The sequence below is a fragment of the Haliaeetus albicilla genome, chromosome 16 (assembly GCF_947461875.1).
Source record: "Haliaeetus albicilla chromosome 16, bHalAlb1.1, whole genome shotgun sequence".
Taxonomy (NCBI): Eukaryota; Metazoa; Chordata; class Aves; order Accipitriformes; family Accipitridae; genus Haliaeetus; species Haliaeetus albicilla.
Genome location: NC_091498.1, coordinates 22924115 through 22941975, shown reverse-complemented (window position 1 = coordinate 22941975; position 17861 = coordinate 22924115). Strand labels below are relative to the sequence as shown.

General features: G+C 36.8%; 1 protein-coding gene across 17 annotated transcripts in view; it reads left to right on the top strand.

The window, feature by feature from the left end:
* PPFIBP2 (PPFIA binding protein 2) overlaps positions 1 to 17861 on the top strand; it is a 114167-nt gene that overhangs the window by 58287 nt on the left and 38019 nt on the right. For 14 of the 17 annotated variants that reach the window (XM_069803935.1, XM_069803932.1, XM_069803939.1 and 11 more), the window contains 2 exons: positions 4508 to 4597; positions 8954 to 9067. In XM_069803935.1, coding sequence (XP_069660036.1) covers positions 4508 to 4597; positions 8954 to 9067 — 204 coding nt within the window. Of the gene's footprint in view, positions 1 to 1044; positions 1240 to 4507; positions 4598 to 8953; positions 9068 to 14695; positions 14849 to 15106; positions 15174 to 17861 lie in introns of those variants that run through there. The other 3 variants (XM_069803946.1, XM_069803949.1, XM_069803948.1) reach the window with 3 other exon arrangements.

Below are 17861 nucleotides of genomic sequence, written 5' to 3'. Positions count from 1 at the left end.
TATTTTTGCTGATTATCCCCACTTTAAATGAAAGATGTTTAATCATACTCTGAAGTCTGATTTTTTGTCATATATTCTGGAGGAATATTTAAGCTTTTTTCTTGGAAAAGGACTCTGTAATGACTGGATCATGTAAGTAATACTTGGACAGTCAAGTTTCCAGCAGCTACCAATATTATGTCCAGGTTAGAGTAAAGAGCATATTCCAGAGAGAGATTTGGAAACTGAAGATGAAGAAGAAGCTGAAGCAGGTGATGGAATGCAAAAGCTTTTTTTTTTTTTTTTTTTCTTCCTAGAACCAGAAGAAACAGTTTATTTGGAATTGTTTCAGTAAACATTTTATATTAATATCTGATGCAATCTCATGGGCATTAAACTATATCCAAAATCTCTATGGAGACCATAATACAGGTGCTTCAAGAAATTGTTTTGCAGCTCCCTTAGGCAAAGTATTTATGGTATACACTTGACTTTTCAAGTGGACTACCATCAGTGTAGTTTCAACCACCTTGCCTTAGCATGCTTTCCTTCTACTTTGTTATCATGTGTTATCATAAACTTTTTTACATGTTTTATGCAGTTTCTCTCATTCTCTCATTATAAGAAATATAATCAACATATTTAGCTTACAGTTTGTGGAGCTCAGGTAAAGATTTTTGGTCTTTAGGGCTACATCTTCTGAAATAACATCTCTGTGGAAAATCTTGGTGATTCAGCCTTTTGGTCATGTGGTTACAGAAGTCTAGTGTTTATTGTTTGTGAGCTCTTACACCAACTTGAGTCATCTGTAGTCTTATGACTTCAGTGTTATAGGTCCTATATTCAGTTGCTGCTGATACGTGTGGTATCCAACTATACTTGCTCAGTTCCCTCTCAGTACTTTCACAACTGCAGAATGCACTCCAACCATCTGCAGATGGCCTTGGTTCATATTACATTGTTTTATCTTGTCTTTATGCATGCCACAAAGATTTCCCAAGTCTTAAACAACTGCTGTGTGTCAATCAGCCACTTCTATTTAGCAGGTCATTTTGTCTACTGTACTTTTCCTGTACTTATCTGAGCACTCTCTGGCTGACCCATTGGCAGGGTGCACTGTCTTTATCTTCCCCCTTTTCTGTTCACATGGACGTGATTTGCTAGGTTTTACATGGGTATTGAGTATTGGACTGCCGGCAGAGGATATTTCACAGTCACTCAGTGCAGCAGACATCATCGGAGGCTATACATTTGGTAAATGTGAGTGTAGTATAATATCTTATTTGTGATTTGATGTTGAACTAATTCTTAACTACTGATTATATAAAATGTTGGACTCTGTTTTGCATTCATGACAGATTGGTTATGTAAAAATGTTTTGGCAGTAATTTAACTCACTGTGCCTATAAGGCCGGAGGGGAGTGGTCACACAAGTGGTTACAAGTATATTTCTTAAATCTAGCCTAGGAAAATAGCAAATGACAGCAGGAGGAGGGTACAAAAGCTACTTGACTGGGTAGTTTTCATCACTGGGTTTTGTCATTAAGAGAATATTTTCCTGTCTAGCAGTGTGTGAATACTTGATGTTCTAGGTGCAGGAAAGTCTTCCCTACCATTGTGTGTGAGCCAGAGATATATTGGGGAAGGCCTGTGGGCTCTCCATTGAGAAAACTAATTTAATGGTATGTAATGGATTCTTAACCCTAACGGAAACATAGCCACCAAGGCTAAAGATTTTGGATTCTAAGTACAGTATAAGACTTTGCTCTCTAAGTGGAGTAACAACCCCGGCAGAATGGCTGGCAGTATGACTGAGGATGCATAGCTGAGGTCAAAGGATTATCTAGGCAGACATATAGAAATGCATGTAGTTTACTTATGAGGGTTCCTTATTTTCATTATAGTACTATAAAAGTTAATCAGGAATGAACTTTAAGGCCATACGGACTGACTGACCGACCAACTTTTAATACAAAGGGCCTAAGATAAACTGAAGATGCATGTTTTATAAACATGGCGGGGGGGTGAGGGGTGAGCGGTATTTCTTAATAAAAGGAGAAGGCTTGAAAAAATTACATTGTGATGTTAGGACAGAGATGTTATGACACAGAAATTCTAAAAAATTAAAACTAGTTAGGAGAAGAAGAGGGAGTGAAGTCACCATTCCTTTAAGGGCCTTATGTACTTACACAGTGGGCCAGCTCCCTACAGGTGCCACTGTAAAACTTACTCATTTGTCTGAGACTTCTGTTTGGTATAAGTTATGCACTCAGATGTGCATAGTTAGACCCATTTCTGTTAGGTCTTGAATCTTAGTTTTACCTACTATAAACTGGTCAAAAGCTAGTGAGAAAAGTATATTCTGAGTAGATTTAACATATTTTTGACAATGAACACTGGTAAGTGAGGTGTGGAGTGAGGTTCTGCACATTCTGTTCTTCAGTGTTCTTGTTGACCTTCTAAAACAGGGAATAAGGACCAAGCTTAGTGAATGTATAGGTGATTCTAGCTAGTGGCCTTGTGGCCATGCTAAAGGACATGATTAAAACATAAGAAGAGCCTGATGCATAGGAAAACAGTATAAATAATACGACATGATTCAGTACAGACTAGTGCAAGGTTATACATTTAAGCAGAAACAATGAGTAAACACAAGATGAAGAACAGGATGCTAGCTAAATAAGAGCATTAAAAAAGGACCTGGAACTTATGGGTCCTAGGCTGAAAATGTGTCAGTGTTACTATATGGCTAATACGAAAAGAAATATGGCCCAAGAGTCTGTGAAAAGGGTTTTTTCCACTCTAGCCATTTTCAGCTGGAGTCCTGTCTCTCCTCTTAGGAACTTAATTTCAAATTAAGTCAAGGAACAATTGGTGAAGAGGAACCAAAAGAAAGCAACAAAACAGGTCTTGAAAAATTAACCTGTGAGGAAAAGAAAGAAAAACTGGTGTTTGTTTAGTCCAAAGAGGGACCTGCTAATTAGAGATCTACAGATAGTCTTCAAATATGTAAAACATTTCTGAAGTGAAAGGAAGGACTTTTATTTATATATATATATATATAAAAATAAAATGATAGGAACCAATAGGCTGAAGTTGAAGAGATGATGATTCAGATTAACATTAAGAAAAAATGTTCTAATGATGGGTAGCTAAGAAGTAGATTATCTGGGGAGGCTTTGTAATCTATTTCTGGAGGTCTTTAGGAGTAGGCAAGACAAGAATGTTGCAAATAATCATCAATCCTAAAATGGAATAATGAACCGGATGATCTCTTCAGACACCTTTCAGTCCTGTTTGTTGGTGCCTTTGTGATTCTCTCACTTCCCTTCAAAATTATCAGAGACAAGGTTGCTCGGTTTCTCTCAGCTCACAAAGATGCCACACATATCTAGTTCTGCACTTTATGGATTGAAAAGTGTCTTTTGATTGGATAAATATTTGATTTCTTGATTTGCATTAATTAGCATCAAGTTTATTTTCATCATCTGTTTTACATTTGGGCCTGTAGACCTCAGTGGAGATCAAGAAGCCATGAATATATTTAATATTTAAAAAAAAATCCTATTCACAAATGTTCAGTTGAAATAGAAAGGACAGTTGGGGAGGAGGATTATGACTATATTGGTGCCATTCTACAAGTAACTATAAATGAGTAGTCAGCTGCAGAGTAGTGTAGTTGAAGGGAACTCAGTGAAGCTGGATTCTTGTGTTAGCTGAAAAGCCAGTTTTATTCCCCAGCAGAAATGCATTGCCTGCAATGGAGCTGGGAAATGAACTGCTAAGGGCTCGTGTTACTTTTGATACTCTAAGCAAACAGCTCTATTCCCACACTTACGCAGTGTTTCAGTATGCAGGATGAAGCTATGGGACTCTTCTAAACTTTTTTAAATAAATCTGCAGATTATTTTTTTTTTAGTTGTGGTCTTTCTCTGCAGTATTAAAGTTCATCAGAAATGGGATATAATAGTTAGGAACAGGCCATGTTTTAGAAGGTCTTGCTCCTTAGAGCCATTTAGAAATCCATAAGTGACTGTAGCTCGAGTAGTTCCTGATAAGAATTTGATAGTTTAAATAATTTGTTAATTGCTAACAAAAAAAATGTATACTTTTCTTGCAGTAATTTCTAGGAATGGCATAATACATATGGCAATTTTTACCATTTAAAAATAAACACCAATATTCCTTGGCTTTGGCAAAAGACTGTTGAGAGCAGATACCTCAAATTAAAGGTTTTTTTGTCTTGATAAGGTAGTATTTGCCAATGAAATTATAATTTTCTAGAAAATATCAGATCTATTTCTATACCATTCTTGATTGCTGGAAATGAGAAAGTATTCAAAATCCAGCTAAAAAAAGGTACATTCAAAAGGTTTAATGCATATGAAATAAACAGGTTTAGTCTCTAGACACATTTTGCGTGTTTTTTGTATTATAACAACCACTCAATATATATCATTTTTTATTAACTATTGCTTGAAATTTTAATATTAACTGTAAAAATTCTCATAGCGCTTTTTTCCCCCAGTCACAGGTGAATCATCATTCATCTAATAATGAAACTTATCAAGAAAGATTGGCACGATTAGAAGGTGATAAAGAGTCGCTCATACTGCAGGTATGTCTTAAAGAGAACATTGAGTACATAGTTGATATTCAGTGAATAAAAGCTGAAGTGACAGAATATTTTCTGTTAAACAAATGTTAGCAGCTCACCAAATGTAACTGATATTTAATCAGGAATTAATTTATAATCTGTGTAATCCATCTGATTGATTTCATCGTGGGGTAACTTGGTAAAGGAGAGGGGAGTAACAGCAGTAAGAGGCAGAAGAATTAAAAAGGAAAAAAAAAAAACTTAAAAATAATGCTGTGGAGTCCCAAAACAATGCTGTGATAGTGGTTCTCATTCTAGGTTTGCTAGGTTGTGCCAGCTGATTTTTCTAGGTTCTGTGTGCCACCATTTTTAATGAACTGGAAAACAGGCAGGTAGATAGAACTGATACTTTTCCTGCTTGTATACTGTACCAAAGTTGCTTTACATCATCAAAAAGCTTAAGAGGGAGGTTAAGGGGGAAAAAGAAAATTTGACAGTAAAATGCATGCCTAAAGCTCTTCCAGGTTTCCCGTTTCTCAGTTTACCAAGCCTTTTTCAAACAGATCCACTGTCCCCTGTAAGTTTTCGTCCTGGAGAAAACACATGTTGTACAACTTAAAATAAAAAAAATTAATTATTTTTTTCTGGATATTTTCACTACTACTAAACTGTACATTACATGCTTTTTAAAACTGAAGCTGGAGATTCTTTAAATGGTCTTTTCATATCCTTTCTCTTTGCTCTTACAAAAGCATATTATAAGCATATATATCAAACAAAACTTAACTATACTGGGTAGGTGTTCTTCGTACTTTCAGTTACTAGTTTCTGTAAGCATGTTTTATCCTGTATGTTCTGTTCACACTTGTGTTAATTTACTGAGTAGAATTCTCACTGCTGTTGTTAAATAAATAAACGGTTTGTGAGACATAAGCTTAGGCTTGGTTGGATTTTTTCATTACTATTAAACTAAAATTGCTATCACCAAATCTAGGAAAAAAAAAATCCTGAACAAAAAAACAAACTTCTGGTTGGGATTTAAGCGTTTAAGTTTGTGCTGTAAATTCCCATTTTTCTGAGAGGGAATCAGGTCAGGGGAGACAACATCACAACTGATATTTATTAGAACACCTTTTATTAATCAGGTGGTTATTAACTGTAACATCTTGATTCTATTAATAATAGCAAACAACTTTTCACACAGTACATTCACTTCTCTCACAGTTCACTCACACACATGAGCAACTCATAATTGGAGCAACAATTAGGAGGCCAAACCCAGCTGTTTACTCAGAAGCAGAGGTTGAACTGATGCACCTGTGGCTTTGTCCCTGAAGGCTCTGTTGTTTCATCACATGTGTGTATAGTCCTGTAATCTTTGTCTGCATATAGCAGCCACTGTTGTCTTGGATGTGGTTCATGCTATACAGCCGGTTGTTGAGAGTCATGCGTGCTGGTGGGCTTGTACAGATTTGGCAGAATCTTGCTCTTCAAAGTGTATCAGCTTTTGTGGATTTAACAGGACCACTAGTCTCCAGCACTTTCAAGTTCCTGAAGATTGTTCAGGCTACTGCTCAGTATGTACCTTTCCTGTCTTTGTCCTGATGGTTTTTAGTAACTATTTCTTCATCCACACAAATAGGTACCCATAGAATGCAGCCAGCCAAACTCGCAAAGAGTGTTTTATTACATTGTTTGGAGACCTGCCTAGAGTTTTTCTCAAAAGGAATGTTGTAAAATCAGATGTAGGAGTTGCCTTTTACTCCCATCACACCCCCATGTAATCAGGAGGCTTAGTCAATATTTATGCATTTTCTTATCCCACTGCACAGTATTGCAGTAGAACTCCAAAAACCCCAGGTAAATAAGATAGATTAAAACCTCAGTCCGGTAGATGAACATCATCAACAACAACAACAACAAAAAAAGGTGCCAAGATGGAGCTGGGGTTAGAATCTGGTTTACACCAGTTCTGCATATTCTATCTAGGCAGTCGAATATGAGGAATTCAGGCAAGTCCCACGCTGAGGGAGTCTGCTGGTACAACAAACCTGGCTCCTGGGTGTGACTGTTGGCATGAAGGATGAGAAAGTGATGGGAAACAGAGCACCTCTGTTCTATAGCTCATGTTGGACTGTGCCAGTGACTGTGGTCCATAGCTATAACCTGTAGGGAGTATGGGACTGGGAGCTCTCCAGTCTTCCATCACCCTTGCTGCAGAAGAAGCAGTACAAGTCACCTTGTAGTGGGCACAAGCAGTGCCCGCTGTCTCTGTCGACCAAGACCGAGTCAAACAGTGCACCTCGAAACCGGCTTCCACTGTTCAGTCTGTAGTGGAGGCTGGAAATGCTGCAGCATCTGCGATACCTTCTTATAACCCAGTGCCTGTGTATAGAAGCTAATATACTTCAGGTGTTTGGTTTGTTTGGTTGTTTTTTTCCACAAAGATGCTTTAAAACCTTATACCATTTGATTTTTAGCTAATTGTTCAATATGCCTCAATCTTATAGATAATATTTTACAGAAGATATATTATCTACAGGCTGACTCTTGCGGGTGTTGCACTGCTAAGGCAAGATAGACTCGCCAGCGTAGCGTACGCTGGGGTTATGTTCTGTGTGCAGCCTACTGATTCCCTGAAAAGTCTGGCAGATGTGATCCTGAAGAGAGGGGAAAATATGAGCTCAAAGTTGTCAACGTGCCTCTCAGCCTGACTACTGGAACATCCAACACATGCTTCTAAAGCTGCTAAGGTTTTACTCAATTCCTTCGCAGGTCACATTTATCATACAGAGTTTTCCTTACAGGTTACAACGCTAGTTGGAACCTAACCCGACCCTTTAAGTAGAGCTTGTTTTCTTTCTCTGGAACCTGCATCAGACTGAAGGAGAGGATTCAGTTTGTTTCTTCTTGCTTTCTGGCCTCACAGGGTTGGGGTTTTTTTTGTGTGTGTGCCATCGCTCATTTAATGGGAGCAAAACAAAAAAGTAGGCGAGCAACAGATTTCCTTGTGGGGAGTTCTCCCTGTGCCCCAGCTTGGATGTGTCCCCCTGCCATCTGCCTCCACCCACTCCTTCCTCTCATCTCTCGTCCTGCATTCATCTGTACTCTACCCTACAGCCAGCTACTTTAAAGGCAAAAAAAAAATACAGTCTTCTTTCTGTCTTTTTCTATGTTCCTTTCCCAGGCATGCTTGTCATTATGTTTGTAGGTAAAACAAATACAGATCACTCAGTCACTCCCTCTGCAGCTTCCCTGAAATGAACTCAATTGTTTGTTGATTGGGTTTTAGAAATGCTGCATAGTGGGTACCTCTTAAAGGTTTCACTTCCACATACTGTACTCTTTTTTTTTTTTTTTTTTTTTTTAAATAAAGGTGTTGCAAGGTTGGATATGAGAGCATAGATAAGTTTTTGTTAACGCAATTCATTCAAACTGGAGTTTAAACACCTAAGGTTGTTTTTTTGTTTGATATAACATTTTTCTAGTATAATCCAGGCTTTTATATAAATAAATAGTAAAAAATGAATATATAGAGTGTATGTGCTGCTCAACATACGAACTAACGCTGGGGGGGGGGGGGTGTCCATGTCTTTCTAATGCTATCCTCAGCATAGTTTTTTCAGCTTTGCAAACTTTGAGTTAGGCTGCTGGGCTTTTCTTATTACACACTCACTGGTCTGTACCACCATTCCCACAGTTCTTTACCAGTATTGCTTATTGTTTCTCTTCCTGGGATTCATTGTCTGTATCTCACGTCTTTTGCCTTCATGTTTTGGCTTGCAAAGCCTGGGAATTTTTCTTGGAATAGAACTTTGCTGCTGCTAAAACATGCCTTTTACTCATTGCATTCTTTATAACTTCAGAACGCTTTATTGATAGGTAAGCTGTTTTTCTGTTCTTGTAAGAAGTAATTGGTTGGTTTCCGAATGAACAGTTTTATTGTTTATCTGTTTTAGGGAGTGAAATGCCAACAGAACCTGAAATGGCAATGCATGCTTCAAAACCACATAAAGTTTTTTCAGTATCCTATGTTCTTGTTTGGTGCTTTCTAATTTTTCAGACTTTTGCATGAACTGACTCAGGCTACCTAGAGTCTTCCATCTCTTCTAGAAATGCTCTTTCTTTTTCATATTAAAACAAAATAATTGGGGGGGGGAGGGCCAGAGGGCGGGGTTGAAGAAAGATAAAGGTAAGACTGAAAAATTGTCTGTCCTGATAGAGCAGGTTGCTGCAGTGCATGAGAGTATTAAACCATTGAGGACTTTAAAAGAGAACTTGCTGTTAAAATGTGCATTTGGATGTTAATTGTATAAGGTAATTGAAACTTATTTACAGTCAGTTCAGTAGCATTGTGCTTCTCTGCTCAAATTACAGGTGAGTGTTCTTACAGACCAGGTAGAAGCTCAAGGAGAGAAAATCCGGGACTTAGAAATCTGTCTTGAGGGGCATCAGTTGAAACTGAATGCTACAGAAGAAATGCTTCAACAGGTAAAAATCTGGATTGGAAAGCTTCTTGCATAATCTTCTCCAACAGAGGGGTGAACATATATGGTCAGCTTGTCTGCATCTGCATGTGTGAGTGCCTTTGGCGACAAGATAAAATAGGAAGAAAATGCCTTTTTTATTGTTCTCTTGCTGCTTTGCACTTTTTTTTTTTTTCAATAAATGTTTCTTTGTTTTCCTGTTGCAGAAACGTTTTACTGGCTGGTTGCGTAATACTGTACGTGGCAACATGTAAAATGAAACTATTGTGTCTTATAGTGCTGTGCTGATGAACTAAATTTGGATATGGTTGAGTAACTGGTTAGACAGGTTAATTTTATCTAATACATGTAGGAGTTATAGAATTAAGAACTTTTATTTAAATATCTTCTGTTTTCATAGCTGAACAGGTAGTAAGTTGAAATGAATTACTATATCAAGCTTGATTCTGTAACCATTTTTTTGCTTAATTTAGGATCTTTCCCCTTATTTTTGAAAGAAAATTGGTATATAAGGACATTTTTCTCTATTTCAATCGACAGTTTCAGGCTATGTGATTTAATTTTTGCTCTTTCATGTTATATGTTGACATAACCCATCTGTTGGGCAGAACAAACGATAAATTAAATACCTTACATTTCTTGTGTTACTGTGGAGCTGGCAGGTCTGTTGATGCAAAGGAACTTTCCCAGTGCAATTTTCTGTTATTACAGATGCAGATCATCCACTGGTAATCTAGTACATAGATATCAAAATAGATTTGAAACTGTAAATAACCCTCAAAATCTACACCAGAAATTTGCAGGATAGATATTGTTCTTGATGAACTTACTTCTCCCCACCGAAAACACTGTGTGATAAATTTACTGTTTTAGTCTGTGAAATATACTAGTCTTTCTATGAACTATTCATAGCTTTAAATTACAGTTGTGTTAATCTATATAAACTTATAAATTACAGTTGTGTTCATCTATATAAATTTATTTTACTATGATAAGGATCCACGTATGTATGTATGTAAACAGTAGCAATTTCTATAAGAAACTTGTATCCTAAACCTTTTAAAGTTATAATTCTGCAAGCTTCTCTTAAAAAAACTTGGTCTCACACAACTGTTGCAGTCCAAAGTGCTTCCAGCTGGGTAAGGTTTTATTCTCTTATTAACTGAGGGGACATTTTTAAAAATGCAAGTAGCGAGTACGTTTAGTTTTTTAGTGAGATCTGAAGTGAAATTCAAAGAACAGTAACTATTATGAAAATCCGTTTTCAAACTTCAGGAAGGCATTCACAATAGAGTGTAGAAGTTTCCTGTTTCAATCTAAAACTAGATAGTTGTTCTGTGACTTCTGCTAAAACTGTTTATTGTTTCTCTGACTTAAAATTTTCTGCTCTGATAGTGTTCTGAGGAAACTGTGAATTTAAAGCCTAATTTAACAGAACACTGCGGCACCTGAAAATAGAATATAATAATGCATGTACATTGCTATTTCAGTGAAAACATTTGAATCTACCCGTCTGGCATCAGGCACATGCACAAATTGCTTACAAAGCTGATCCTACAGTGATAAGCTACAAAAGTCTGTACTAAAGCTAAAGAAGTCAGAGAATCTCCAAATATGTTTAACATAAACCTTAAATCTAAATTTTTAGATGACTTTGAGTGGCTGTAATTGTTGCCAAATGGAAGTAATTTCAAATTTATTTTCTTTCTTGTACACATATTAAATAGTTAGCCATAAGCTCAATTTTTTTTATTGTTTTGTATCATAGTTTTGAGATCTTGTATTTGAACATAATTTACAGAAATACTGATGGGCTTGCTTGTTGATTGCTAAATTTCTAAGTGGCTGATGTCTCATGCTTACAGCATATATGATAGCTCAAGTTAGAGTGTTTTGTTTTTCAAGAGAGAGAATTATCTAGGCCACAACTTGGTAAAGATTTGTTTCATTTTAATCCTATGAGTTTGTCCATTTGAACTTTGCACAGAGACAGACACATACACAAACACATACGCTTAGTATTTTAATTTTAGTGTGAGTGACGTACTTTCAATAGACGAACCAAAATTTAAAAATAAATTCAGTGTGGAACTGAGATATTTAAAATTTATTTTCTCACTGGAATGAGAAAAAATGATGTTAACGTTTTAGTTTTGGAACAGTGAGGAGAGCCAATTCGGTGAAATACTAGAGGATGATGAGGGAATGGTAGTTGTGGTGTCTTTCTCACATGGATTACATCCCTCAGTAGATAGTGGGATATGGGAAACCCAAGTTAGATCTCTCAAAACCTCAACAGTCAGAGAAATTATACATTTATTATGGCTCAGAGAAGGGCCCTATTTGTCTATAATTTATTTTGAAGGCTCTCTTCTGAGTTCATCTTGTTGAAAAGATTACCCTCTACAGGGAACAAGTTGAGATTTGGAGAGAAGAGAATGACCTTATAATGTGGTGATTAGGATGTTCATGTAAGGTATGTCGCCAATAGGCCTTCTTGCAGTTAATTTGTTGAAAGGAGAGTGAGTGTTTGGCCTCAGGGGCTTCAATAGACTGATGGATCAATCGGATTTTGGGGAGAGTTGGGTTCAGATCTTCTCAGCCAACAGTTGCCAGTGTCCTGTACAAGTGCTCATGATGCTTAGCAAAGAGATGAAAGGTACTAGTGTTGTCATTGAGTTTTTCCAGTCAAAACTATGTAGTGGGTCTTTGAAGACAGTATTTATTTATTTTTACAGTAAACTAACTTATTTCTAATAAGAAAGAATCATCTAGTTCTATGTACCTATATAAATATTCTTGGTTTTCAGAAAGACTTCTATTATCTTCCTGATATGTAAATCCGATTTTATTTCATGGTTCTGCTTGCTTATTTAGAATATGTTGAACTCCATGGATTTTTACCTTTGTGAACTTAAGTCGACTGCTTCTTCAAAACGGAAAATGGAATGATAAAGATAATTGCCCTAGCTTGAAAAATCTTTACTGTGTATTAGTAGAACTGAGCTAACTGCAGTACAGATAAGTATATTATTTACTTACCTGGGAAACCATATACCCAGGATAAGCCCTGTCTTTTCAATTTTGGGAACTATAAGAAAAGTGACAATTAATTCTGTGCCCAAAATGCTACAATAAAAACAAAAATCATACACTTTAAGATAATTTAATGATGATATCTGGTCGTTCCACAACAGAAAGGGTATATAATGCTACCCTGCAAAATAGTTTTTGCTGAATCTATGCTAGCAGAGACTTGTCCACTTTGTCAGGGTGGGGTTACTGCCTAAAATCCTTCTGGCTTATGATTTATGTACAGTTGTTTTGAACCCTGCTACAAAGTGATCATGGAAACACTTCTGAAACAGCACTAAAATAAACTTTATATGAATTACATAAAATGGCTGTTCAGCATTTGGGGTGGACATCTTGAATGTAGAATAGTAGGAACAGATAGTGCTGCTGCTTTGTGGAAAATTGTGATTATTCATCACTCTAAGAGGATGGTGCAATATCCCTTAGTTGAAATGTGAACTTTCAAGAAATGAGTTGAGCCAATCTAAAGGTTACTGCTACAAAAAAGAGAAAGCCTCATTCTCCTTTCATCCTTCTCCCTGTTCCTGACCATGTGCTTCTGCAACTTATTTTATACTGGCTCTCATGCTATCAGACTTTTCTCTCGACGACTGAGAGAAAACTAACTTGGGCTTTAAAAAGTAGGGGATGTTTTTCTGCTGGGTTAGTGAGTTGAAACAGCTCACAGGAGAGGTCAAGGTGTGGCATAAGGGCAATGGTGAGATGTGCATTTGACCTAGCTGTTTATGAAACTACAGCCAAAGAAAATACAGCTCTGTAGCGTTTGAGAAACAAGAGAATCCTGTGTAACGGATGCAGAGATTGCCCTGGTGTGCACAGTTACAGATAAAGCATGTATGTTTTCATGAGATGTGATGCTTACAGTGTCAAACTCAACATTTTGCTTTTGTGAGGATACCTGTTCCACTACAGACTCTAATCAAGATAAAGCATTTTTCACCTTGAAGGTGTTTGCATTTTCTTTCCTTAAAACAAAGTAGGTCTTTCAAAAGCTCATGTAAGTCAATGGCAAAACTTTAAATCAGTCCTTCAGTATGATTCCAGTTTGGGTGAAAAAACACATTTCCCTGGTCATCCTTCATAGTAAATGTTAAGAGAAAATTTTCTGGAGCATGACTGGGAGCAAGACACCAGTTTGGTCTCACTGCATCGCCTGCCAGTCTTGCCGTTGAATGTGTAAAAGATATAGAAATGCCAGCCTGTGTGAATAGTTACCTGCCTTGCCCCTTAGCACATTGTAATGAATATGTCTTGAAATAAAAAAAAACCCGAACCTCCTACAATTATTCTATGAAAACAATTTATGCTGTGACAGTACCTTTCCAGTATGTCAGCTGCTTTAAAATGTAAAATTATGGTCAATTTTAGAGAACAATGATGTGTATGTGTCTTGATCTAAGTTAGTTTGTGGCATTTTTAAGTACTTTCTTCCAGTCAATTTTAAGAAAGAAATTTTTTTTTTTAGAGAAGAGGGGGTCCTGAACATCTGCTAATTTAGCCTTGGGGAACCTCCTATCAACTTGCTATCAACTTGCTATCAACTTTTCTTTCATTTTCACTGTGTACAAATGTAGAGTAGAACTGGAAAGCAAATGTAATTTTTGCTCTATAAAGTAGCCTAAATTGTCCTATAAAAGAAGATACCAGCCATGCATAATGTAAACACATTGGTGCTATGGAATCTATGCTGTCAATCTTGACAACTGTCTTAAGTCAGTTTGAAAAGTGAATTTTCTGCACATACAGATTTCACGTCCACAGTTCTTTTAAGTGCATTTGTTATGGTAATTATCACGAGTAAGAATAGTTAGTTACCTCTTTGCTATTCCAGTGCTGCATTTGATTTATTTAACAGATACTAGTTCCCATTGAAGCTCTCTGGCATAAAGTGTTACAGCGTACAGTTTGCTTTGCCAATCAAAATGCTGGTCTGTGTGGCAGTATCTTTCCTGTACCTGACTTGTACCAAATCCTAGATGTGGTTTGACTGTGTGTTTCCACCTTCCAAATTATTTCTGACACGTAATTGCAAGAAGCAGTCCAGGGGACTCTTGTCAGATGGTTGCATTGTGTAAACATGATTGTGCCTTCTGTCAAGTAAATTTTCTTGCAAAGTACAAAGGACTTGGCTTTAGGATTCTTTCTGTCTTAAAAATACACATAGAAACAGAAATGCTTGAATGTAAACAGGAGTGAATTTCTGTTTCTCATGTCAGTTTATGGCCAACTTCTGCCTGGGTGTAAGGAGCAGAGGAAAGTGTGCCGGACAATGCCCTTTGTGAGGCACAATGGAGAATCTTTTAAAAACTAGTGGATTAAAAGAATGCAGGGAGGAGCTGTATGAGAGTAGGAACTTGAATCCAACGTAGTTCAGTGTGTACCTGTTCTGGGTTTGTAGTTGTCTTGTACTCAGGGGAACCAGAATCCTATCTTGGTTGCAGGGTATAAATCTGGTGTGTATCTGTTTGCTTCTCAGGAACTTTGCTGGCCGGCAAGAGTCATTCCTTCAACTTTCAATTGCCTGAGTTATCTGATCTTAGATGAGTTTCAGCACTTGTTTATAGCATGCAGTAACTTCTTGCCAGCAGCTAGCTTAGTGTCTCAGATTTTGAAGTGTGCTGTGCTGCTCTGATTGTGAGGCATAAGGTTTTCAGAGTGTGCTCTCAAATTGTGCAGCTTTTCTATACAGGTGAGCATTACACTGCTTTGTTATTTTACAGTTAATGTAGGCATGAATCTGGCCATCAGGCACATGCAAAGGGCTGTTCAAATTGGCAGTGCAATGGGAAGTTCTGTCCTTTCCGTTGCTTAACTATATAATGGGCAGATGAATTGGAGGGCTGTAATTCGCTCTCTGCTACTGACTTGCACCATTTCATGGTGATTACACATGTACATTACTCTCAGCTGTGCTTTCAGTTAAGCAAATATCTTATTTCTACCACAGCTGACACACAGCACTTGAAAAGTGCAGTCGTCATTAGTGGTGGTTCTTGCTGAATTTTGCTTACCAGGTAGGTAGCTTGGTCTGTCTCTCTGTCTCTCTCAACTATTTTAATAAGGGTGAAAAGTATGAAATTTTTTTAGTGTTGTGTTTTGTACACTGCACAAGTGCAAAACGGGATCTTTGGGGTTGCCCCCCCCCCCCCCCCCACTTGACTAAAATCTTACTTAAGGTTTCTCAATCAGTGTATGGCATGATTGTTTCTTCTGTTTTGTGGAGTGCTAAATATCTTGGAATTTTCTGTGCTTGCAGCTGGCAGCCTATAAAAGTGTAGTGTCCTCTTTCTGAGCTATTTTCTGTCATGTTAAATTTTATAAGCTGCTTTATAAGAATTATGTATTTCCAAGACAACAAAATGTGCAAGTGAGATATACAGCATGTGCTTCAGTTTCTTTGGGAATATTGAAAAACATGATTAAATATTTAAAAAGTATATGGTGTGAATTTTAAAAATACAGTTGTGTTTGGAAATAGTTTGCTGTTCGTTGATCTGTCTGGTACATGCATATTGTAGCTTCTGCATGACTTGCCTTTGTAATTATTCTACTCTAAAATAGCTTTTTTCTTTAATTTTTAAAGTTAAAAGTTGAGTTTCAAAAAAGAACTGTAAGAAATTAAATTATAGTACATTTTAAAATTAAAAACAAGTATCTTGTTTATAAATAAGATTCCCTAGGATATATTCTATTTCTGGTTTATATTTCAGCTCTTTAAGATCCTCTTAAAGCTGATACAGCCCAAATCACCATTTTGCCTGTCTTATATTATCTTTTTTGCTTTAAAACCAATAACATAAATTTGTATTTTCTTTTCTTACAATTGCATATTTATTCTGGCTGAATTGAAGTTGCATCATACCACTGAAATACACTATAATTTCTCTGTAACAAAATGGGTCACATTGTTAATGAGTTGTTCACTGTGAGCATCTGCTTGAAGATGAAAATAATTGCTTCCAGATGTTACCATTTCAAGAGGGGACATTTACTTTAAAGGGCACTTTCTTTCAAAGCAAAAGTTAGGCTCTCTCAATGCAAGAGAGATTGTCAGCTGTTTTAAATCAGTGTAGCTCCATTGAAAATAAACTAGGGATAGTTAGCTATTTTGTCTATTTTAAGGCAAGAGTTTTATGCCAGTTTACACTAGCTGAGGATCTCATTCTCCAGCTTCAGAGCAAATGGTAGAATTTTGTTAGAGTTGATTAAAAAAAACCAATCAGCTGCCTTCATGCTCACTTATACCAGGTAGTGCCTTAGTGTTCGCATGGAGCTACTGAATTCAGAATGAAAAGAGTGAGGTATTACTCTCCATTGCATAACTAAGTGTAATTTGGGAGCCTATAGAAAAAAACAAGGAGTAATGCCAGATGGTGCACTCAAAGGATAGATCTTTTGTTGAAAATCCCTAGAGGGATGCCATGTCTCCTTGCCTTATTGAGAAATCTTCCTGTCATATCATGGAATAGCATATCAGTGTCAATTAAAAAAAAAAAAAAAATTATAAACATTGTTTCAGTTCAACAGTGAATAGAGTCTGTCCATGGGGTTTAAGTCACCTCATCCTGCTAACCTTTTTAATGTTCAGTGGCCTTATTTCATATCAAAGTTCTCATTTATAGCTGTGTCTTAATCTGCAGATGTCTGCTATGTTAACACCCTGTACAGAGCCTGTTCCAGTCTGGACTGGAACGTCCCTCTGGAACTTCTGGAAATTAGTGTTTTTCTGGAAGATAGAGGAGATTTTTGTAATTATAGTTTGTAATAATCTATATATAATTTGTATAATTTGTAATCACCTTTGTAGAAAGCAGCCACTGCCTGGATTTCATTAGGTGACTGCCTCTTAGAGTGTCTCAATAAAAAAAGTCAGTGCACTATCTTTTCCAGATTAGTGCTTGATTTATTTCATTCAGAGAAAAAAAACAAACCATGAGGCTACATTTCTGTTTATTTTCCCATCCATACACAAATATCATTGTCAATGTCAGCAGGAATGGGCATGGCACTGGGAATAGTGGGTGGCTTAGATAATTGGTGTTGCAATGCAGATGCAAGTTCAGTACTATTTTTAATTTGGGCAGTATTCCCCACCAGACTAAAACAATTTACATGTAGAGCAGATTTGGGTTCCAAATAAACTTTAACTGTATAATTTTTAAAATAACCTTTGTGGCTTCCTTGGCTCCAAGCCGTGGTCTGCAACTTACTGTACAGTTTGTGGAAGAGGAAGAGATTGAGAAAAGGGTGATGGACAGGGCAGTTCCTGATCACTCGGTAACATCAGCGTAGATCCAGAATAACTATGGCAATTTCAGTTAAGGCACTTCCACATAATTCAAAGCAGAATCTGCTGTGGTTCCTCGGTGTGTTTCATATGATCAAAACACTAATATGAGTTATGAATTACCATAAATTTTTTTTAACCATTTAGAAACCGATGTTCTTTTTGCAAAAACTCATTAGGCACTTGGAAAGTTACACATTTATTTTTCAGCAAGGCTTAAACTCCTGAATGGATTTTTTTTCTCTTTGAAAGTTGAAGCCAACAGAGGCATTTTATATATATAATACAGTCTGTTAAATTTTGGAAGATTTTTTGCTTTGGCTTTCTTGAAAACTGAAAAATGCAATAAAGGTGTGAATATTGAATGTTTTCTAAACACAGTGATATCACTCTGTCCAAAGTACACCTTTCTCTG